We start from the raw sequence: 26,215 nt of genomic DNA, 5'->3' as shown, positions 1-26,215 counted from the left end.
GGCTTTGTTTCACAACTGTTGAAGGATCTTTCTTCCCTGAATTAGTTTTGAAGTGTTCTGCTTTTTGCAGATTTGTTTTAGAAACATGAAAGACTAAGTCCAAGGCAGATCAGATGGGGGTAAAAAAGATGTTAAAAAGCTATAACTTGAAGACACTTCTGCCAGGCTTTGTAACACAGTGTTCTTGAGGGTTATATAATATTTTAAATAAACAGGTTTATGCCTTTAATTTTCAAGCCAAAGTATCATTTCAGTACTACTGACTTTACCTTGGTATATTGCTCACGCTCATGTTCTTGGCTAGAACCAGACCCTGATGTCTGATTATAACGGTGCATTTTCATTTTCATCTGTCTCGTTCGCTCCTCCACTACTAAGCTTGCTGCAAAAACACACAATGAAAATGAATTAAAACCGGTGAAAACCTTTTGGAAAAACAAACGGTTTAGCAAAAATTTTAACTTACTTCCATCTCAACGAAACAAAGATATGTACAAACATGTAGAACAAGCAAGGGTGTAAACACAGAACAAAGGAACACTAATGTCAAGAAACCAACCACTTCCATTGCGAGAGTCTTTACCTGCAAATGGGCAGACATCCCAATTTCCTATACATAATCAAGCTGGTGCAACAGATATGAAAAGAGTGAAAGAATTTAGGTGATAGGCTGAATTATAAACCTGTTAAGTATTCTGGATGCAGGGGACATAAATCCATGATCATCTAACCATGTTATTTGCTTAAATGTAGAAAATATTACAGTAGCATTCTAAGAATTAATGCATTGAACAGGTATTGAAATTTATTTTTGAAGTAATTAACTCCTACTACTATCTTAAAACATAACTGCTTACCATAGCTTAGGATTATTTGAGAGGGATAAATTCTCCATTCAACCAGTCATAGTAAAAAATACAGAAATTTTCTAGTAATTTTTTTCCTAGAAAAGTCCTTTAAAAGCACTGCTTGGCTCTCTAATGCTCACTTTATTTCAAATAAATTATTTGTTCTTGTGTTTTCAATTTTCCTATGACCAAAATAGTTTAAAAAAGGAAATCTCATCTTAAACCTTCAAGAAGTTGTGGTGCTATAAAGAGCAGCATCTTCGCTTTGAACAAGTTATGGCAGTTAGTATTGGCTGTGCTTGCCACAGGAGGATGACCTCGCACTAACAGAAGGAGTGGCATGAAAGCCCCTGTGCTAAGGCTTCCTTAAAAGAAGTTAACCTTTGTGGTAGTGGAAAATTTTCAGAGGGAACTATATATTCTGCCATTCTTAAACTTGCTAGCACTATAAATGCAAAGGAATACCAATGAACCAAATACCTTGAAAAATGGTACTTTTTAACAGTTCTAGAACTAGACCCAAATATTCATCAGTCACTACTCTGCATCCCCAGAGTACTCGCTATATTCACTGTGTTTTAACAGGTTATAACATCCCAGAACAAATTCCTTTAGTTGGAATTTTTTGTGTGGCCACAAATTCAAGACTGGCATTTTTTGGGGGAAAACCTCTGCAAAATCTTCTGCTTTTGGGTCAAACATGTTTATATGACTATCTCCAAAACAATTAGTTTTAAAAGTCAAGATTTTTGTAAACAGCCCCTCCCCAGACCAGTCACAGGAGAGAGACACCAATTTAAAAGCTGCATGAAATCAATCACAAACCACAGAGAATTTTAAATTAGGGGAAAATAAGTACTCTATCCTGTTGTTTACAGATCTGTACTGTGAATTAAGAGGTACCAATGTTATCGTATTTGGGGTTTATGCTGCTAGTTAACTGTAGGATTCTTTACACATCTACTTTTTGTCTGTGCTTTGCAAGCACAAAGGCACAAAAAGAACGCAGCACGCTCAGGGTTGGGTATTTCAAACTCGTGCTATTGCACAAATCACAACTGTGCATACACGTACCAGCTGTAACGTGTTCATAGAAATCATGGAATGCCTGTGTTGGGTATGAAAAAATATACAAAGGCATTACTGTGAAAAATATGTTGTTCTCATGTCCTCCTTCCACATTTCTTATTTAAAATAGGAAAATTAAATACAGCAAGTGACATTACAGTTCTGCTATAGCTACAAATTTAAGGCAAGAAATAAAGTTATCATCTTAATCTTCAATCTCCCACACGCAGAGGGTCCAATCTAGTAAATTCTGCACATGCAGAATGTCACACTGGGCCCAGTGATTATTCCAGATGACTAATTATGCCGGTAAATGTGTACCTTAATTGCAATGAGTCCAGTTCCACCATCAGATATGCAGGCACAGCTCCAATTACTTCAATGGAAGTTGCATGGAGGTATCTGAAGGCAAAATTGAGCACTTTAGGTGAAATTTTTAAAGACGGCCTCTTATTTTATGGACAGATATGAAAGGATTAAGATACATCAATTAGTGACTCCAGTCAAAAACTCAGATATCTTAATCCTATCATACATGCATGAAATAGACTGAGGATATAAAATCAGAGGGAAAATTGAGACCCCTTTAAAAATTTAGCCCTATATGTGTATGGTGCACAGATTACAGTTACTCTAAAAAGAGAACTCTTTCATTGTGTGATGTTTAGGTGTTTCACCCTGTCAACTGTCCATTATACTAAATATGAAAGAATGTTACTCTGTAGTACTTATGATACCTGAGAAAGAATATTCTATTATTTAATGAGATGCTATTCCAGTGACTATATGTGAAAACTACTGCAGTCAGGTTGGGTAAATTCAACCTTAACTCAGTAATACTTGATTTTTGTTATGTTCAAATCCTTAACCTTAACCCCATGCTTATCTTCTGTTTTGCATCATTAGATACCATTGTATGAAATAACATGAGAACAATTAATGAAAACCATGAAGTAAATCTAAATTCCCTAATGGAGAAAATTTTTGTGCATGGAGTGAAATGTATTTAGCTCAGCTATTAGCTGGTAATGTATTTCTATACAAGCAACTGTGTGAAATGTAAGTCTGCTCTAAAAAATACAACCGTGTTCCTTTCAGGTTTGTTTACCGTGCACATCTAAACGTATGCTATATCTAGCTCAATTCTGTGATGGAAAATTTTGTCTGCCTGATCAGTAGCCTGGTATACTCTTTACATGTTAATCACAAGAAGCAGAAAAAAAATCTAACACAGGAGCAAAAGCACATTAGCAGAAGCTGTAACAACCATAGGTAACACCACCATACGATCACATTACTTTCTTGGAACACAGCTGGTTACCACAGGTAACGAAAATTTGACATAAACAATACTTCAAGAACTGAACCTGTCTCTTAGAAAAATATGTTTCTACTTTCTTTTAGGACATCAGTATTTACAGAGTGCTTTTCCTGGAGCTCTTGAGAGGTAGGACTACACAGTCATTTACATATTGAAGCACTGTAATCCCAAGACCTCTAAATTCTACAGAGGCCCTAGAATTCAAAATATGGCGATTCACCACAAGTGTGTGAAATGAGTGGTAGAACTACCATCAATATCAGTTGTGCCAACATATTTACTCTCTTTGGTGTCACAAGTCACACTTGAAAGAGCAATCACTCTCATCTGTTCAAGAGCTGCTGATTCAGATGTGAGACCAATTGGTAAAAGAAGTAATTGAAAGAAGAGAACTCATGAAGCAGACTGCTTAGATAAGTGCAAGTTTAGAGCTAAAGCTTTTACTACAATGGGTTTTCTTATGTAAACCATGTGAAGGTTGCACAACAATGATGTACGTAAACAGTCAAGCCATGCAGGAGAGAGAAGACAGACATACAAATGGAATCAAAATATTATACTTCAACTCTGTTAATACATTTATTATGTAGTCTGACTCCTGTAATCCCAGGTGTACTGGGTCTGGCTGGAATGGAGGTAATTTTCTTCACAGCAGCCTTGTGACTAAAACAGTGCTGATAACAGAACGTTGTTTTAGCGATTGCTGAGCAGTGCCTGCACAGCACCAAGGCCTTCTCTGTTTTTCATGCGCCCCAGAAAGAAGGCTAGAGACTGGGAGAGGCAACAGCAGGGAAAGATGACCTCAAATGACTAAGGGGATGTTCCGTACCATATAGCATCATCCTCATCAATAAAATTGAGGGGAGTTTTCCCGAGGTAGCTGCTACTCAGAGACCGGCTGGGCATTGGTCTGCTGGTGGGAGGTGGAGTGATTGTTTTTGTAAAAATTTGTGGTGGATTTGTTGGTTGAGGTTTGTTTATTTTTTCTTTTTCACTTACTAAATTATTTTTATCTTGGCCCATGAAATTTACTCTCTTTTGCTTTTCCAATTCTCTGCCCCATCTCACTGTGGAGGGTGGAGTGAGTGAATGGATGGTGGGTGCTTAATTGCTGGCTTGGGTCAACTCACCATACCAAGCTATCAAGAATTAACTGCCCAATGTGGTCTTCCGTCAAACAAACAAAAGTTCCCTCAGCTGTTACTCAGTTTATTACTCAACTGACTGCTGAGTCCCAGCTGGCTTCCACTGTGAACGATATTCAAAGGAAGAAGACACAGTCTACAAAGATTAAGACCATTTCCTATCCCATAAGCTAGCAGGTCTGTCAGCTCCTTCTGGGGTCTCTTTCTCGTATGTAATTCAAGAAACATCCTCGTGAAGACTGTGCAGTCTGTACTGTAATTTGGAATAGATTTCACAGGATTCTAAATCACCTTTGCAGAGGTGATCATGGTAGTAGTATAAGAACAATTTAATGCATGCACATAATGGAATAGTTGGGTTTTTACTCATACAGTAAGTAAAAAACTCTCTTGTATTTCTTGTGATAAAAGAAGTTTTGATTAATTTAAAGGCAGTTCTTGGCAAATGTTTCCATCATAAGGAATGTGATTTTATTTTATTGACAGCCTATAAAATACATGCTCTCCTTTGATTGTTTAAAATATGCAAATCTGTAATATGCTACTTAAAGGAGGTAGGGAATAAATTAAAGAAAATAGCTACAGCGCGCTCATTTTCAGCCTGCAACCTACCCTCAGAAAAAAATATGACAGGTCAACAGTTGTTTTTTCTTAAAGGAGATGGCCATTTCTTAATTTTTCTGATATTATCTCTTTACTAAGAATTTATATATTCCTTTTAATATGTCAGCGCTATGGTAAGGTTTGTAGAATTATATCTGATGTCATTAACTAGTTGACAGTCCTCATCTTTATTTCTATCCTCAGAGAACCAGTATGGGCACATTTCAACCCTTATCTACTGGTTAACTGAGAGACAGGTTAGACCGGCTAGAATCCAGAATGTAAAGGTAGCAATTCATGCAATCTGACTTTAAAATAAATTCAACCTGCACTGGTATCAACAACAGACTAATCCCATGAAAATCAATGAGAGCTACAAAAGCTGCACTAACAGTAGTGACCAGTGCAAAAGAAAATGAAGTAACTTTGAGGTTTGAAGTCCCCTATTTAAGGTTTGAAAGAGGGACTAAACTATATATGGCGTGATGGTATAAACACCTATCAATTAACCTCATAGTATAATGTATGAAATGTCTGTGGGCTCATTTAAATAAGGATTGTACCACATGCGGCAATACTGAACTAGCAAGGAACAGCAAAAATGCTGTAGCTGCCTTTCTAGCTCTAGTTTTAACTCCTGAGCATACCTGTTTAGATATCCACCTCTTTCACGTTACAACAATCATCAAAGAGACTCTACATTCTGTAGACTTTGGAAAGCTTTGAATCTTGACAATAAATAACATCTAAAGAGAACCCACTCATACATTTGGAAAAAAAGACTAGAATTGTTTTAGCACTGAAACGACCTCCAGTGTAGCAATGTGACCATCTTGGATTCTCGACCATCAGCAAATTGCAAGAAAAATCACCTTCCATCCAAACCTGAACTGCTATACAAGCTACATATCTCTCCAGAAAAAAACATCACTCTCTCTGAAGTGGAGACTTGTTGCTACCTAGCAAATAATAAAGAAAGGAAGGAGAAGGGAAATTTTGGCAAGGTACATGAAAATAAGCCTTTATGCTCACAAAAATATCAACAAATGCTGAAATGCCTTACAGAGATAGGGAGGTTTAGGACATTGAAAAAACCCCGTGGAAACTGGAAGATACTCAATTTGTCTAGGGAAGACTATCACTCAAAGCATACTGTTGGTAAAAAAGATTTAGGGAGAAGTCATAAGAATTACACATAGTCCAGGACACTGTCTTGCAGAAACAGATTTAAGAAATGATTAAAAAGAAGGCAAATATGTTTTGATTGTGGGAAGATTTCTAACAGTAGAATAGCGGATACAGGTATAATAATGCCCAGTAGCTATGAAGAAGTTAGATAAAGTCAGATAAATATGTAAGCACTAAGATATATGTTTAAAAGTCAGGTGGTTAAACACAGGAACAATTCTCCATCACTTGCAGTCATTCAGTGAAAATAACTTTCTAAAAGGACATTCTTGCTCAAACCTTAGTATGAGTTTAATGCCAAGAACAATTGGTGCCATTACCTGCTCTGTGATTAAAACTGACAACCATATTGTTTTTTTCTAGACTACAGAAAACTTATGGATGCCTTAGCACTGGCTCTACCATCTTCTGTGATGTCTGCAACAAACACAGCATTTGCTCTTCAGACAGTTCACATTTCTGTTCAAGATGGTCAAGGCAGAAAGGAGGTGTAGGCAAAGAGTACAACTTGGAAATCCTTCAAATCTTACCTGTGCTACTAATTGCTGGAGTAAGCTACAGGACAAGAAGTCAGCATAAAAATTTCAGATGGCTGTAAACCCTTACCAGCAAGTATCACACACCCTTTAGGATGCAAACAGTAAGGGAAAAAGTCTAGAAGTCTAAAATTATAGATTTGCTTACACAAGGAAGCTACCGAAAAATTAGAGTTGAAATGAAAGTTTATCTCATAAAAACTATTTTATAGTAACAATGTTTCTGGGGCACAAACAGCAGGTTCTGGCCAGGCAACAGGGACTTATCCCAGAAGCCAACAGAGATCTAACCTATTCTTCACACTCAGACTTCACACTTATAAGAAAAGTTGAACGATGACAAAGAGCTACAGCTACAATGCAGTCTAGAGGTATGTACACTTAGCCTTTCTACACTGAAAAAGCCAGGAGCTTCATCTCTCTGTGCTGCTTAGATGCTCTCTGAATTGGAATCGGTGGGGGGAAAAAAACCCAGTATGTGGTTTGAGGAAGTGAGAGGTGGAAGCTGGAGAAGAAACTATGCAGAACCAATGTCCAGCACAAAGGCAGAGGAAGAAAGCAGCGATGATATTTGGATGGGAGAATACCTCTGGTGCAGTGGGTAAGGGAAATGAGAGGGTAGGGGAGCATTCACTGGAGAGCTGGCTTTGCCGCATAGGGAGGAGAGCTCACAGTGGTGTTGGACCAGGGTGAAGCATTTCAGAAATAATACAGAGAATCTCCAGGTTATTTCTGTTCAGCCTTCAGGATGACTTTTGCAACATGCACGCACAATCCTACCACATCCTGTGGTAGGATTCATGACTTTGAAAATCCACAGCAAACTCTACTGTGAAAGTTAAAAACACACAATATTTTTTGAAGAACTTGTTGCCACTTCTCTGCATATATGATTTCAAAAAGTGCTTATTGGCAACATGCAGATAGTGAGGGAGATGGGCTCTGAAGCCTGCTTTGCAGCCCTGGTCCCTGTACCGAACTAAAATGTGCTGTAGTTCCTTTAAGCTTCTGTGCATGGGTTTCCTTTCCATGGGAGCTGATACCACTCTGGGCCTCCTCTCAAATCAGAATTGAGGCATGACAAAAGCACATACTCAGACTGCCAAGCTGGGAAATGAGCTTGGATCCCCCAGTACACACAGAAGCATGGTGACCACCTTGAGTTATTAATAACTCATTCCAGAAGGAAGCTAAGCCAATATAAAAATCTGAACTGGCTGATGCAATACTCAGTTCTTCCTCAAAGAGTTTCAAGGATGATCTAAATAGAAGCTTCTATTTAACAGAAAACAACAAGAAACAAGCACACACTTCCTAAAATTTGAAAAAAAAGTAAACCATTGGTTTTGGCAGCTGTCTGCGTCAACATTTTAATAACCTGCTGAAGACCCTACCACAACCCTTCCCATTGATTAAGTGGAACAGATGCTTGATTTCTTTGTTGTAGATTTATCTGGTCAGTGTTGTTCATAACTGTAGTATATGCTTTTCTTCACACCTGTGTCTATTGTTACACAATATCCTGTACTCTACCCCCCGCCACATCCCCACCTCCCATTCACCTACTGTCTATTCTTTTTATCTCTTATTCTGCATGCCCTCCCAAATCTTGGGCCAGATCCAGCCAAATCATGTGGAAACAAGCTCTTTTACCAACCTGTTACAGGCATGGTCTAGTTCACCTGCATAAAGTCAATTGTTTTAAACAAACATCCACTGCAGTCCAAATCACAGGGCAAGGTTTGTGAACTTGAAAGAGGCATAAACAACAAATTGCCATGATTCATTTGTATTGTTCTGTTTGAGAGAAATATAAAAACTGAAGAAAGAAAAAATGACAGCAAGAATTTGTAAAATCAACCATTCTTAGCGCTTTCTTAAGACATTTCATAGTACCTTCTTAACACTGCAAAATAACCTCTAATTTCTAATACCTAAGCTAAATATTATTTCTTTTTCACCTTTTTTTTTTTTTAACATTATCATGAAAACACACTCCTGAGTATTGGCGTGGGTGTTGGAGTTCATAGCTAGTGAAGCAGCTGCTGTATTTTTACCTAAGCAAGTATGAATGTTTCAGTGGGATTCACCCTGTCAGAAAGTAAAGAAGTGTAGGAGATATTCTAATTCAAGTTCAACTCACAATTTGGCTTTGACCTGCCAAAGCCTGTATTCAGACCAGAATTTCCCAAGATCTGCAGGACTGGGGACTAAAGGTCAGAACAGGTTAATCTGTGCTATTAATGTTTATGCAGCATTGTATTTTGCTGTTAACATTAAATAGGATTAATTTTTTTGTTTGTTTTTTTTTCTCTCTAAGCTTCATTCTGATTTTGAAATAACTCCTAGTTTCAGCAAAAAGAAAAAAAAAACAAAGCAAAGGAATTCTCTGCAATGTTTTCTCAATAGGGACATGACAGACTACACTTTTCACTTTGTGGGACAGCCTTAGATACCTGTTGTTTGAGCTCACTGGTATCAGGGCAGACATGGAGAATTCATAGGAGGTCAAATTCCTAGGAGGTGAGTGCTGTATGTCTGCCCTACAACATGACTAACTTTCTGAGTGTTAGGGGCTTGTTATGCAAATAAAACACATCTCATTTTTCAGAATCTCTCTGCATACGAAGGATAGTTTCTGGCCATCATCATCTTCAACTATTCCTAAGCCTAGACCTATGAAACATCCTTCACAGATGCCAAGAACCATGGCTGTATCATTAGAAACAGATGTTGTGCAGAGCTCAAGAAGAGCTTAGGTAAAATCTTAGTCTTTGAGTGAACTTTAACTCAATTAAGCAGCTTCTGAGCCATGTAAAATACCATGACTACTCCTGTTAAATCCAATATATTGAATTTCAATAGGAAAATTAGAAATCACAAGAGAAACCATTTTCAAATTCTAAAAAGGGGCATCAGATAGCATATTGATATTTGAGAAACAACCTTCTCACCTATTAAACACTGTTAACTAAATACTATATACTGACATGGAACATATTGAGGAAAAAGCCAGTATTAACAGTTGCCAAACATTTGTAGAAAATCACATAAATATTTACCTTTTGTGGAAGAGTTAAAAGTCTCTTGCTCTTCAATGAATTAAATGCACGGAATGATGGAAACAGAAAAAGAAATCAGCAAATTTAAAGTTAGATAAAGAAATGTGTTACATGTGACAATGGCATGTACAGTAGGCAGTACTCCAGCATATGTAAAAGTAATGTAGAAAATTAAGATGATAAACCATGACAAATAAGAAAGCCTATGACTTTTTCTTTAAAATTAACAGGAACAATGAAGTTATTGAGATCCAGATTGTGGACTCTTAAGTATTCCGCTCGAGCAGTATTGTCATATCCAAATTTATGAATGACATAAAAATCTTAAAATTGCTTTAAGTATCACTCTCACTCCTAAACCACGTAGGCTTGTTTTAGATTCTGAAGTCTCTTCTGTAATGATGAGTGTTACAAATTTATTTTCTATTCACTGAAATCTGTAATACTCAATAACCACTGGAGTACTGAAAATTGGTCTTTAAGGAAACCATAAAAATTATGAGGCTTAAACTCATTTGCAAGAGTTAGCAATGCTGAGAAAAAATACTCTCCAGCGTGAGTAAAGATTCCACAAGCTGCCTCAAAATATGCAGTGCCACCTAATAATTTCAAAATAAAACCAGAAATATGAAGACAAAACAAACAATGCTAAAAGACTAAAATCTAAAATTGGAATGACTTATTCTTTCACCACTCAAGTTTTATACTGGTGGATCTGAAAAGAGGTTTTAACTGAAATGGTTTGACCTTTTACCATTACTCAAACCATACTCTCACTGCAATGACATTTCAATGACCAAGTACATATATACAGAATGGTTTTCACTAGCTATTCATTTTTTTTAGGATCTTAAGTTGGTTAAATATAAGACGATATTTGCAAGTCAAATGTATTATTTGACAACACACTGATTCTCTGTATGAAATTCTGATTCTTATATGTTAAAAGGAAACACTGGACATCAAAACACTTCATTCCTCTATGATGTGACTACATTAAACACTTGAACATATATTATACACATGAACTTTATGCAAGTAATCCCCGTTCAGTGCCAGTAGTGTTTAACGTAGCTATTCCCCACAAAACAGCAGCACACACCCCCATGCACTTCACCCTGCATTCAAGCTATGTACAAAGCTTACACAGCTTTTTCTAACATGAGCTAAGATACAGCAATACTTAATGTTGGTTGCACTTTCACTTTTCTAAAGGTCACTGCATAAGGCCTACTGCCGTAAACATATGCCACTGGTAACACATACAACCCCACTCGTTCAGTGATGTTTACAGATGCTCTTTACATGTAAATAGGCTGCTGATTATCACAAACCTTACTGTCATTACAGGACTTCTGAAACATGAAACCACATTGTCGAGGCTATGAAAAAGAAATCATGCTGTGAAGAGCCAAATAGAAGCAGATACAGGGAGAAAGACCTGTTTTGAATGAATTAGATCTCAAATATTTTTTCTATACTACAATCATTGCACATTTATCTTGCTGGCTCATAAATTTCAATAGTACATAACATGTTTTTTCTTATTCACTTGCTAGATTTCCTAAGATTATCCCTAATATTATCTACTGCAGCTAAAAAGGAGTGTAGAAAAAACACTACAGATCTTCAGGCTGTATTAATTTCCTCGATCCCATTATACATTTCCTTCACCATTATACAAGAGCGTAGAGACCCACCCTCAAATCCTATTCATGCAAGAATTCCTGTGACATGTGATAGTTGTAATGACAGAGGGCGGACTGAGTAAAGATCGCTTTATACAGAAGAATAATTTTAAAACCATACACCTACATAACAAAGTTGTTACAGACACAGTTGAAAAAGAAAGTCAATGCAGAATCCAAACCCCTCTGAATGATTTGCACAGTTCCACTCAAACATGATGCAAATAAAAAACCCACTGATGCAAACCTCTTAGAGCTCGGCACAGGATGACATATTGAGAACACAGCATTGTCCTTACCATGGCTTAGAATTTCACTGCTTTAGTCACTGAGCCAAAACATCTTCATATTATTTGGTCCTTTTATAAAATTATCCATTAAAACAAAGAAATAAAAAAAACGCTTCTTAAGTAGCATAAGTTAGGGTAATGACTACTAAATTGTGAGTTTTTGCAAACACACACAGACACACCTATACCATTCTAACATTCAACATTCAAGCATCTCAAGACCTTTAGCTGCAATAACATCCCAATGTGTCTTGCACTCTAGGAAATACTGCTGATGGGGTTGCAAAGAAAAGAAATACAGCCATGCCTTCCTTCAATATCACCAGGATTAAAATTAAAATTGCATTGCCTAAAAGTTACAGAAGCCTACAATCTTAACTGCAACCACATTAAAAAGTCTGCATGTACTGGAGTTGCTAAAAATATTATTTAGTTAGAATTGTTCCAAGTGAAAATAGCTACCTCCCTTCCCCCCGCAAACTAGACAAAGCTGCCATCCCCATTAGAACATAATCACCAAGACGCCTTTTGCTTTTTTTTTTTTTTTGCTAGTGTGCATAATTATGCTGTTTTGAGGTCTTAGTCCTTAAATTGGACTTTTCCCTCTAAATTTAAGATTTTTTTTTCTCTATTCTTGGTCAGTAGTACCAACCCCATTTCTGTAGCTGAACAGGGACCACTACTTTGTTCTTCTCTGCAAGAATTACTTCCATGAGATTTTTTTTAAACAAAGTGTGTCTACTAATAAGGACCTTTTAAAACTACCTTATTTTCTCACAGGTTGACTTTTTATGATTCTAAAACTGCTGACCAGAGCAGTAACTAAGACAACATCACCTGTCAGAGACAAGGAAACAAGCACTTTTTTAGTTCTAAACTTGACAATGACAAAAGAATGTCCAAGATTCAATGCCAGTCCTAGAAGAAGCCTTATTAGCATGGATATGATCATTTATAACTGAGATTTAAAGCTTGAAGAATGAGAGTAAAAATGTAATCTAAGATTAAAAGTTAAAAGATGAAAACCACTACCAGTCTCTTGGTCCTTCATTAATTCTCATGTGTTCCATAATGCTTCAAAGAATAATAAAATTACTTCACTGGATTCTTCTATGCTTCCTGAATATGCAAACAGCAAATAAAAAACTCATTCTTGATACACATTCAATCTTTTTACAGCAGTTACTGTGATTTGTAAAACAGACATAGATTCATAGATGAATATATTTAGATGTGTATTCAACCTTCCTGACAAAACAGAATTTGTATAGAGTTTAAAGTACTTTACTATATAAATGATACCTTATCGTACATCACACAGGATTTCCTTGAAACATAGGATGTCAATACTGACCATCAAGAAGTAGCTTTATTTATAAATGAAGAAAATGCAAAGAATTTTGAAATGCTCCCTATAACATTTATATATTGCACTGTATTTTGACATCATCTATATCCATGGTGACTGTGAATTTAAATCATTAAGGACACAATTCAGTTCCAAGTACAGTTAATGGTAATCTTTTACAGACCTCAATAAGGATTCAATCTTACATTAGGGTCAGGTCACTTATAGTCACTCCATTTGACCCTGATACTCATTTAATCAGAGGATTAAAGGGGTGAAACTGATATTAAAATTTGATACTGTAAATCAGAGAAAATGCTATGGTCTTATGGCCTCACTGAATTTAATTTCTTACAGTATAAGTTTATACATACTATCATACTTATTTCAGAAGATACTGACAAAACCATTTGAAAACATTTTATAAAATCTATTCAATTTAGTACTTCTCTGCAGATATATTCTCAGCTTGAACAAAGTGTTAAACATGGGTAAAATCAGAAAACCTCCCCTTCAAAAGGACAAGCCAGTCACTTAGACAAAACCAAAGTACTATGTAGAGAAGGAAATCTCTTTAGCCTTTGTTTCCATGTGCTGTAATACAGCCATCTTGACATAGGCAGTATGATATATAACAAAGTAAACGACATATCATATTCTACTTGTACATTTTATAGATAAGACGCAAGCATATCAACCACACGTGTAAATAAGAGTTCAGTGAAACGGCATTACTTTACAGACGTTCACAGTATTGACAACTTTCTAAACCTAGAGTAGCTTTAGCCTTCTGCTCCACTTTAATTTTTTCTTTCCTCTTCTGTACACATCCCATCTCTACTCATTTTCATGGCAAGTAAGTTCTACATTCATTTCTAATGTCTTTAATAAAGCATAAACTAGTATGTTATTCTCAACACACCAGTTATCAAGAACAGCAGAAAGATGATAGATGAATATCCAAAGGAAAGCCAACTTAACATTAAATTAAAAGCTGATTCATCATTATATATTGTACCATTCTGAAACTGGAGAAGAAACTTGAAAGAAATTTGCAATTCATTACTTGTTACATTTCCCTAAAAAGCTCCCAACTTACTAATATGCAGAAATAGAAGCTGTAAATGTACTTTATAACTAGTTTATAATCCAGACAGTCCTAGATTCACTACAAAACAAAATGAGAGGACTCGAAGGTAAAGTTTAAAATTAATAAAACTCACTTGTGTTAGTATATAAATAATTCAGAATGAACATATGTATAAAACAAGAATACATTTTTATATGTGTTAATTGAAGGTGTAGTATGTCATCACAGCTCAAAGCCCTAAAATTAATGTAAGCTGATTGCATGTTAATGTAAGCCATCATACAAAAAAACCCCTATGGTAATCTATCATGATAAGGTCATGGTCAGCAACATTACCTATTAAAGCAAGCGGTCTGCCAACAGTTCTATAATGCACTACAGTATTTCATCATTAGAAGCATTTCTTTAATTTCCACAGAGAAGAAAACCTTGTGGCACACGGAAATCTCAGTTGTTGCTTGTAGTCAATGAGACAACAGGCTTTTTAAACACGGAAGAAAACCTGAATATGCAAATATCATCCATTGTGCCATTTCATTTTACCATAACAGCTCATACTCTGTGTTGCTAGAAAAAGAAACAGCAATATTCATACTTATTTGATATTAGTATGTAAAAAACATCTTCCACAACCACTAGGGTCTACATTGTCTTTTTCAGAAAAGAGCAGCACTCTTTGCCTGATCAGTTTATTCTTAAGAAAGAAGGAGCTGATAACCTACGCTTTCACATTTCCCATGGTGATTATTTTCATTCTTGAATCGCTGAACTATGAGCTCCAGAAGAAAACCAGATACGTGATATTTATTATTAATCTATGTTAACAATGCACAACCATTAATATAAACCACAGAATATGAAATGAGTAAGACTCATGTCAGAATGTTGCCAAAATCTTTGCCCATCATTTCTTTTGCTGAATACAAACGAGATCTGTGTTGAAAACCACCATGACTTTAACGGAAGTTTTGAAGTAGACGAACATAAAGGGTACTAGAAAATTAAGGCAATTAAACCATGCGTAATAATCCACCGGTCAAACTCTACTGGACTTCCCAGACTACAAATATGCTTTCATTCTCTTCTATTGCTTTATTGGTAGAATTATAGCATTGAACATGTAGTTATGAAAGTAGACTTTAAGTAAAAAAAGGTAAGAAATTAAAGAGTTTGAGCTATCATAAGCTCATTATTTGATACCTTGCTCTATACTGCCACTTCTTACTGGAACTTGCGGTAGCTGTCTTCCCCTGCGACTGCTGAAGGATGTGTCTGCAGGAGGAGACTGTGTGGGACTTCCTTGTTGATGTATTCTGCAAAGGAAATTAAGATAGAAGTAAAATAACCCAAATGAAGAGAGTTTTTATATTCTGAACTTTAAACACATATTAAGTTGCATATACTGAAGATGGGTTTGAATAAGTTTGCATTTGGTGTATGCCATATACACATACTTTTAAGTAAACTTAAAAGGTCTCACGTTTAATTTCTCTAACTATCTTCAACTAAGGAAAAATATTTTCCTTTGTTTTGTTGTTTGGGTTTTTTTTAATAAACTACTAGTCAAAAAACACTGAACGAAAAGCAGCTCCCTAAGAACCATTTATGATTATGACTCACAATTTACGTATGTTCTCCTGCATTGGTACAAGGGCAATACAAAATGCCAGCTATAGATTCTAAAAACTTTAGTATTTCCTTTGTGCTGATTCAGTAACTGCAGAAGACCAGACAGAACTGGACAGCAAGTATCTATTCCCATGGGATAATGCATTGTTCTTCCCTCAACTCAAAGGAAAAAGACCTTTAACCTTGCCATTGAAGGAGTGCATGTGTGTGTACGTGTGAAGAATGTACAAGATTTTTAATATTCTCACCTAAGTAAGTATCCTAAACCCTTTGGCGGAATTCTAGCTGCCATTATTTCACAGCACCCTGGCTACTTCTTTTCTTACACATACATACAGCATCTGAGTGTAACACATCAAACACCTTTGGAACGCTGATAAGTTTGCATTTAAAATAAGTAGGGCCACCTCTAATAACTAGGAAAAACGTTTAAGAAAGTAAAACAAAGATGAGAAGAAGCAGACCGCTGAGAGGGAGAGCTTACTATTAAATGTCCCTGCCAGTTACAGTAATATCACACTCACTACAGTGGATAAGCACTGTTCACTACACTAAGGTTGCAAGTAGATAGTTTGCAATATTAAGTAACACGTTTGAGCAAGTTCAAAATATTGTTGGCTTTCACATCAGGTAGATCAACTGACTTTCTCTTAGCCTATAAGATCAGAGTGATTTCCTGCACAGTGTTTAAGCAAAATACTTTGATAATTTTCATATGGATACAGAACAAAACACAACAATGGAATGACAAAACACAGCCAATTTTTCACTCTGACATTGCATAACTATTTAAGTTCAACAGTAAGAAGTACCATTTGGACGGTGAAATAGGAGGTGTAAAGGATATGGGAGAAGTGTAAATACCATGAAGAGAGGATAATCTACAGTGCCAGAATGAGTGAACGCGCCATGTATGCTCAGGAAAGTACAACACCACACTGACACCTGGGAGGCAGAACATGAAAGCTGTGCTGTACACATAATAGCAACCTTGTCAGAAGTGGAGAAGACGGCGCCGACCCTCCGGGCGCTAGGTGATGTACAGAGCATAAGGGTCTGATACTAGAGTGCTCACTCGACCTTGAGCGAGCGTGATGCTTTCCCCTAATAACTGGCTGTTCAGTCGTTCGTGGGGTTGGAAGTCCCCTTCTAGAAAGACATGGTAGCAGACCCCTAAAACATCAGGGCCAAAAAGAAACTGTTCAGTTGTTAGCTCTAGGCATACCTTCCCATGCCCCCCTCCACCAAAGAACATTGCAAATCCTGGCTGCAGGACCAGGGTTGACATTTCAGATTGAAGTTATTAATTCTGAATGCAAATCCATTTTCAAAATGATGAACTGCAGAACACTCACCACGGCAGATACACATGACCCTAATTGTGGAACTGTTGAACCGCACTGCATGTAGCGGACAGTTGGCCAAAAACTCTAGCTGCATCTTAAACACAGCAAACACAAGCTAACAACATGTATGACATAAATACTAGCACAGAGTAGGCTAAGAATACCTAGTTTTATCACAAAGCATTTCTGTTTCAAAAACATACCCTTATCTTTATTAAAAATATTAACTGGATTTCCATTAGTGTCTTAAAAAAGGAGAATATGTAAGCACAAACCAAGTAATTCCCTTGCTTTCCTTAGGAGTTTGAAATAACGAGTCTATTTAAGGATCTTTCTGCTGTAAGCCCTAAAACAGAAATACAGTTTTGAAGGAACGCTAATAAAAATATAATTAAAATATGCAGTAAAATGATTAATCATGTTAGTACAATAAAGCATAAATATTACTAGTTAAATAATTGCATACACTGCAAGTATAAGATAACCTGAAATATTTCAAGTTTGGAGAGTGACAAAGTATTCTAACTGTGCCTTTTTACTCTTCCTTGGTTTCACAACAGTGCAGCATTTTGTAAATGGTACTACTGTATCTGCTGTTATTTCAGAAATTTCAGTTTCCTGTGAAATCATTTCATTATGTTTTTTTTGGTTTGTTGTTTTTTGGTTTGGTGTTTTTTTGTTTTGTTTTGGGTTTTTTGTTTGGTTTTTTTTTGTTTTTTTTTTTTGTTTTTTTTTTAATTTCGGCAGACTTGGGAAGTCTCCCTTCACACACCCAGCACAACTTTCCCACAAGATACAGTCAAAGTAACCAAGGGGCTTTCTAGCTCATATGACTATCATACTCTGCAAAGACATCCTAAAAATAAAAGTATGTATGAGGTAACGTGCAGATTCCTACCAAGGATAACAAGCAGGTTTGGTTTCAAAGCCATTTCATCAGTAACAGTTTATGTGGAAGTCCCATCACAAGGCAACAAAACCAGGTTTCGGTTACCCTTGTTATATTCTCTTTCTTAAAACTAACGCTTCTGTAGCTTAACTCCTGGCTTGCCCTGGTGATAACTGTAACACTCTTGCAGAGACAGATTCCCCTGATTATAAGAGATGCTTACAACAACGAAGATGAGCTGAATTCTGAAAATGTCTGTTTCTCCATGCTGACTGTAAAAGTAATCCATGCCAACTATTTAATACAATCAGCTTTTAAGTATCTGTTTTATCAGATGTTTAAACATCTTAACATCCATAAGGTAAATATGGATCCCACTCCGTGCCAGAAAGTGTTTGCTTGCTTTTATTATGAAAGAATGCTCCAATCTAATGAAGTTATCATGTTCTCAGTTCTGATTTTTCTCATTTTAGAGGCTAAATATCCTGGGATTTATGTGAGAGCCCAGCGAAGCACTAGGAGAGTCTGTCCTGCCATTACAGAACAGACAATTCACCCGAGACTTAGAAACTTTCCTCCTGCTCTTTCAGTAATACCCCTTTTACAGACCTGTCCCCTCCACTAGAGAAAGACAGAGGATCTGCTTTACTAAAATGAAGACAAATTAGGCTTAAGACCTGTATTGGCTGGGGTATTACACTGAGATGAATATGCTACTTGGGGTGCAAGTGAAGAATAGACCTAAGGGGGAACTGTAGAAAAAACTAGAATGGAGTTAAGGACTTGCTGGCCTAGATGAAAGATCAGTTGCTGCAAGGAAGTAGTCTGCAAATGGATGATCAGTAGAATGAGACAAAAAGGAATGAGCATGGGAGACAAAAGCTGGTGTATGACTGAGGACATGAGACAGAAGTGAGATAAGTATGGCGAGGAGAAGAATTTGGGAGAGGAATGACACCTGGTAAGCAATGAGAACTCAGCAAGCACGTACACGTGTATCTCATCTCCTGGTTCCTCACAGGGGAAGATAACTTCAAGCAGCAAACCTATTAATTCAATTGGTGATGGTTTACAGGGGAATCCTACAGGTTCTAGCTCTGCCTGCACACAAGAAAAATTCCTTTCTCTTTGGACTGATGCCTCAGTGGCATGTACCAAATAAAACATGTGCCACTTATGGAACGATAAAGAGAAACTAGGAATGAGAAAGCATTGCCAATCCAGTTCACTCCTGGCACAGGGTCCTATGTAAAATATAGCAAGTACAGTTAAAGACTGTATGTATCATAAGATATATGACAGGTAACCTCAAATCTGGCATTTCTGGGGTGAGCAGTTAGGGCTGAAATAAAAAAAAATGTTAAAGGATTGGGATGAACCAATTTTTACCACAGTTTTGCTCATTCATATAAGCACTGAAAATGTTTGATTTTCATGTAATCAGTTTTACTCCTTCAGAAGAGTTTATTGAATCCCATCTGGTAGGCTTATCAAATTATTAAAATAACTGTTAGGCTCCGTAAACTATCCTGAAAAGGTCTGCTTTTTCCCTTTTATGTACATTTCCTAAGCTATCACAAGACATAGAGAACTTAATCTTACATAGCATGTTGAAAGGCCTTATAGAGAAGCTGATAGCATGCTGATACCTTATTCCAGTAATCTGCTTAGGTAATAGTCAACAAGATCTGGAAATTGCAAAATAAAGACCAAATCTAAGACAGAAATGGATATTCAAAGAAGAAATAGTCTTGAGTTATATTTGCCATTTGACAAGAAAGTTAATCGCCTGTCCTATTATCAAAACTTTCTGGCACTAGTGCAATATTATATCTGTGATGAAATACTAAACTACAGCACTCAGACTTGTTTAGACATTTGCGTCTCACGCCTAATAGCAGTGAATCATTTTGTGGAAACAGAAACCTACACCGTGTCCCATGGAGACGTAAAAATAAGGAGCACAATTCACATTTCCCTATGCACTTGTTGCACTGGGTTCATCGCTGTTAAGATCATTACAAATCAGAGCTGGCTTTTCTTTTCTGGAAAGTAAAAATGTAGCTAAATACTTTTGGTAACTTTGCTTAACTTCAGGGGAAAAAAAGACCCACCAGATTTTTTTTGTTCTGTTTTGTTTTCCTAATCACCTGTGAAAAGCGACTTCACAATGTTTTTTTTAAAAAAAAACAACCAAATCTCCCCCCAAAACACTAAAAAACCCCAAACCAACAACAACCTCCCCCCCCAAACACTAGCACTAGTGACTACAGTCATTACCATATCAACACCAAATTTATCCCAGCATAGGAATGACTGAAGTATCAACTTCCAATCCATTCAATCCCATATAAATTCTGTATATAGACACTGTAGTGATATTCCACAGTGGCCTCCAGACTCATGCTTTCTCATAGACATGAATAAATCATCAATCATACATTATAAACAGAAAAGGAAGCTTTGTAATATCCAGGAAAAAAAAATGTCAACATTTCAGACCTGGACTGGTCATTTCAAGCAGAGAAACAATTGCCGAAGCCTCATAAAAGCCTCTTCATAAATACAGCTACATGCTTACCCTTAGAGATGGAGCCCATGGGCTACTGCTGTATTCAGCATATCACCTCATAATCACAGTCCCTGCAAATGACTTCCTATAGCCCCTGCAATATCTGAAATTCTAAGTATTTCAAGATTATGATTTACAACTTCCATATATTGAGATTAGTGTAAAATACTAATTAGTGTAAATAGGATTTATTGAGGTACATGGTTTTGACCTATGCAGTGATCTTAACATCTGTAGAAGAAAGATGCCCCCAGTTCACACACTGAACTATCGGGTTTGAAATGTAAACACAAACACAGATGCACTGATTTGTCCAACTGCAAGTGTCGCGGGATTCCCTTTTGTATTCTGCCACTGTCTCTCACTCCTTTTGCTCTGCCCTTTTGGCATCAGATTCTCTTACATTTTCCTTTCCTTCCTGTTGCCATACTTTCTAGTTTATGTTTATGTTCCCATTTTTTCCCCTCCCATTTGCTTCGTATCTGTTTCCCTCCTTATCTTCCCTCTCAGTTTCATGCCAAACTTTCTAACCATACAGTCTGAATGGTTATCAAGAACGGTGAGCTCCTTGGACCTCAGTCCCAGTGGCTCCTCTTACTCTTCAGAAGTTAGGAAAAAAAAAAGGGGGGAATAAATGGCTTTAGTGACCTGAATGGCAAAACTGTTCCTGATTTAAACACAGCAAGGATTTCAGCCATCATTTAGGTAATTTCTCTGGTCTGAAAAAGCACCTGGGCTGTTGTGACAACAGAATCATCAAACCCAAGAAAAATGTAACCATTGCTTTTGGATCAGGAATGATAATCTGGGACTTGAAGCAGTAAAATAAAATAAAAGCTCTGAAATTTTGCTACATAATGTGCATTTTAATTGAAAAAAAAATTGTGTCTGTGTTGTTCATGGAAATTTTTCAACCATCACAATGTAGAGATGTACATTGCTCCTCTGCTAATCAAGATAACATAAATCTGTTTCTGACAAAGAGAGGATCTCACCCCTCCTCACTACTCTTATTTCAGCTAATACACAGGGTTTAAAACTTAACTAGATGTACTTATGATTTCGCATACTTTTTTTTCACTTTTTCTTAAGAATTTAAATACATAATCCTATACTATTGTAGCATCAAAGCTAAAAGTTACAATGATAATACAAGTACAGCAAAATTCAGTGAATACAAAGGTTAAAGTCCCAGTATTTATATTAACTTTATGTAATGATAATTACAAAATTTTCTATATTTAATTTAAATGTGTAGCAACATTTTCATATTATAAAGGGAAATTAATTTGATCAGAGACATCTTGAATTATTAACCTGTTATTATATTTTTCTCATCCTCAAAGTTATTGTAAAATGGGTGAGATTTTTTGAAAAAAGATCATTGTGAAGCACAGAAAAGGTTTAGTCCCATACTAACGAAATATGTTACACATTTCCAAATTTCATCTTATAGAGACCAAGATAGTGGCAACGGGTCTCAGATTTTGGCTCATAAAATGTATGGACTGCTAATCTTTACCACTGAGTTTATGTGCAACGATGGAGAATGCCAGAAAAATTCTGTAGGTATGCAACACAGCAAACAGTGCTAATAATATTGATACAAAGTAAATAATACTGTAAATGACAACAACATAACTTTTGGTACTGTCACAAATTTTCTTCTTTAAAAGTTGTATTAGAGGTATGTTCCAAACACTGGAATCAGATTGATTATAAGAGATGTTCAGTCATCAATCAGCAATCCTACCTTTCTGTTTCAGTTGCGGAGCCTTTCCTAGTTTGTTTTTGGCTGCTATATCTTTCCACTTTTCTGGACTGCCTGTGAAATGATATGTCAGAAAAGAAATAAACAAAGAAGAAAAAGAATACAAAAATATGAAGATTATATATTTAGTAATGTATTGTAAAGCTAATAACAGAAATGGTTGACAAATGAAAAAGTGACAACTGTCTTCATGAACAGGCTGGTGATTTGAGGCTTGAGACACATGGCCCCGATTGGGTTTGATTGAGGCTGATGATGTGAAAGTTATGAGGTACCAAAACAGGGGAGATAGATAACATCAATCCTGACTGAATGGTGCAGCTAGTTCCCACCTCACAGGCTGTATGCGATTAGAAACAGTGCCTCCTTAGAGGCCTTTTAGTCCTCTCTTCACAGCATGAAAAACAAATGCAGAGTAGACAGCAGGAAAAAAATGTTGCAGGAAGGACCAGAAAATACTATTGAAACCTGAACTTTAAAAATTGCTTTTAAATCTGAATTTCAAAAGCAAAACAAATATTGCATCATATCAGATTTAAATAATACTGTCACTATATTAATAAAAACTTGGCTTCTCAAAAATATCACTGTATTAAAACTTTTTAAAGTTTTTGAGAAACAGTTTAAAACAATTCTAATTTTTTTCTAGTCAATATCAGTAAGCTAGAAGTTTATTTCATTCCTTCACTCCTTTCCCACAGAACTCTTTCACAGAATTCATCTGACATTTGGATAGTGAGGCACTGGTTACCTCTGACAATCTAAGCATTTACTCTGATAGCAAATAAGAACAAGGCACAGTAATATGAGTCAATAAACGTGAGAACAAAGGTAAATCATGCTTCACCATTATGACCCAGGACTATAAATATCCTATGAAAATCTCTGCAAGTCTTGTGTGTTCCAAAATTTCCATTACTATCCACAGTAATGTGAGCATTTACAAATCAGGATTTACAATTTTAAATCTCTGACAATCATCTGTGTTTTAGTTTTTTAGAATAAAAAGTACATACAATACTTCAGGAGTGGTCAAAAGCAGGGAGTGATGATTATTCATTGATAGACCAGAAATGTTGACAAACCCTAACCTGCATCTTACACCGGTGCAAGAAACATGATAGGAACTTGCAATGACACAATCAATGTCATACATTGAGTTATAAAAGAATTACTGTGGGCAAAACAAATAGATAAAGATAATATTTAAAAAAATATATAGTTTCCTTTAAATTTTTGTGGTTATAAAGAGTAATCCAGTGTCTGAACTGGAAGATATCTTAACAGCTATAACACCAAATTATATCCAAGGAATATAATCACAGTGGGCTTTCATGATTTGTACCCACTGAAATATTTGATGAGCATTATATTGTGATACAGTATGCTCCAACAAAATGTTTTTTGCACGAGCAAAAATTAAATCCTGCAGCTTTACTTAAAACCGAAGGTTAGCAAAATATTTGAAGTTATGGTTAGAACCACTGAAGGCAGCAGCTTTATCACTCAAATGATGTCACCCTCTATTTTTCTGTTTGGCTGGTTATGGGGCTTATTATCCTCTTACTCCTTATGTCATTGCTTAGACTGTGACATTATGTGCAAAAAAAAAAAGCTCATACTGACTACTCTCTGTAGGATGGAAAAGCTGAGAGCAGGAAATGCTTTCCTGTGAAGTGACAAAGTAATATATAGCACTATTCTCTGCTCTCTGTGCTGCCCTTGCGAGAAGCACACATTAGAAATATGTTTAAAATCACAATTTCCTTTCTCTTTCCTTCCTCTTGCTAAGGTGATGCTGTATACAATTCCATATAGCTCAACAGGTACTACAGCACTCGCAGTCCTGGTTCAGCTTGAGCACACCACGAGCGTTGGCAGGTACATATTTACAGGTAGGTGTCCTTTCATGCTTACATACAATGTACGAAGAATGCATTGGGGATAAGAACACTCATGTCATACTCAAATTTACCTCTTAAATGTACTTTATGGAGGATTAAATATTATCTATGAACAATACATGCATATATGTAATTATACATAAAAAGAGAAAAAAACCTAAATATGTGGAAGAATTATGCAGAGCACACAAAGAATATACTATAACCAGTACCTCATTTACTTGGAACTATGATTTAGGTAAATAAGGATACCTCTGTGCTGCTCCAGGTTTAGCACTTAGGTGGTCTACACTGTCCTGTTTTGGAATGCAAGACTCCAGCGTCCTTGTTCTTCACAAAATTTGGAAACATGGATGTGAATTTGGACAGAATGAGCAGAAACAGAGAGATGGTCACATGCAGTGAAGGTGGAGACATGCAGTCAAATATATAAACCAAAAGCATAAAAATCTGCTGAGAAAGGCAGTATTTCTCATTTCCCCTTCCATTGATTTAATCCATACACTTTAAGGAAATTTTAAATTTTTTAGACATAATATCAACAGTCTAAGATGTAATAAAGCACAGAATGAAAGCCACAACAACATTTTTAAAAAACCTTTATATTCTACATGCTGAACAGCAGCACTGTGGCTTAATAGTTGCCATTATCCTTCTTGCGAATTATCATACTATTCATTAGATTAATATATAGACCTATACAGAACATCTTCCCCTAGGAATTTGAAAAATTCATATTTTGTCGTTATATTGTGAAATTCTCCTGAAAATGCAAGTAGATTTCTTAATTTCACATATTTTGATGAAAACTTCATATTCTGCTGCCAGCCTGTCTGCTACAGTAATAATTAACAATTCAATAGCACAGTAGAGTAACTGACTCAACTTTCAAAAAAATTCAAATGAAGTTCAGAATATTTCTTAATTTCTATATTATTCTCATTTCTGTTGAAGCTGCTGAAGAACCTCAGAATCTGTTCACAGCTTTCAATTTGGCATAAATATTATTAGCTTGTTGGTTTATTATTAGGGTTTTATGGAACATATGGTAAAAGATACTGTTTTCTTGATAAGGTGTATCAAAGTAAGATATTTTTTAAAATTTCAAATTTGGCTTTTAATGAGAAAACTTGGCAAAATTTGCAGTGTACTAGTAATCTAGGGTATGTAATAAATTTGCATCTATACCTCCATTATGATGAGGAAATGTTAAAATTTCTCTTTAAGCTCATAAATACACCAACTGTCACACCACATCACTGATCAATAGGGCCTTGCTATGTATATAGGCAAGCACTACATAATATTTTATCTATAGACAAGCTAGTCACAGTTCATGTTGCAAGGACCCATGTGCCTCAAAGTATTTATATTGCTGTTGAGTGTAAACACAATCTGCACAGAGAAATATGGTAATATTCTTATCTAAATTAAAAATTACTATTCCTAAAGTGACAAAATAAACACTTTTATAAAATTCAGTGTCTAACATTTAAAATTATTTATTACTGGCTTGTACAAGAGACCTCAGTGGTTTGCAGTGGGTCTGTTCATTTACACAGCCTTAAGGCCATCAAGAATGTCATGTTCAATACTTCTTGATTTTCCCTGAAGATTTCCAAAAGGCTGGATGCATGCGGTATGTGAACTGAGAGGTCACAACTACTCTGAAGGCTTGGTAGCTCTTCACACTCATTCCTAGCACTTCAATTCATGTCTTGCAAAACTGTCTCCCTGATCAAGTCACATAGTGTTGCTGGAAAGACAGGAAAGGATCATCCAGGCCAAATCAGTCTGCCACTGGCAGTGCATGGCACACCTCAAGCTCTCTTCATGGAAGTACCAGAAGGGTACTTGCTCTACAGCTAGCTTCAGGATGACTCTTGGACAAGCATTCTTACAGATGCATGCATGACT

The 26,215-nt window shown here is 36.2% G+C and overlaps 1 protein-coding gene across 1 annotated transcript in view; it reads right to left on the bottom strand.

Moving 5' to 3' along the window:
- Positions 1–26,215, bottom strand: part of RIMS1 (regulating synaptic membrane exocytosis 1) — a 229,782-nt gene that overhangs the window by 80,971 nt on the left and 122,596 nt on the right. The window contains exons 25-30 of the mRNA XM_035893091.1: positions 24,551–24,628; positions 22,377–22,448; positions 16,807–16,989; positions 15,388–15,500; positions 9,772–9,801; positions 270–382 (exon numbers count right to left, since the gene is read on the bottom strand). Coding sequence (XP_035748984.1) covers positions 270–382; positions 9,772–9,801; positions 15,388–15,500; positions 16,807–16,989; positions 22,377–22,448; positions 24,551–24,628 — 589 coding nt within the window. The remainder of the gene's footprint in view (positions 1–269; positions 383–9,771; positions 9,802–15,387; positions 15,501–16,806; positions 16,990–22,376; positions 22,449–24,550; positions 24,629–26,215) is intronic.

The sequence above is a fragment of the Egretta garzetta genome, unplaced genomic scaffold (genome assembly GCF_000687185.1).
Source record: "Egretta garzetta isolate BGI_Z169 unplaced genomic scaffold, ASM68718v1 scaffold584, whole genome shotgun sequence".
Taxonomy (NCBI): domain Eukaryota; kingdom Metazoa; phylum Chordata; class Aves; order Pelecaniformes; family Ardeidae; genus Egretta; species Egretta garzetta.
This window is presented reverse-complemented; position numbering and strand designations above follow the sequence as displayed.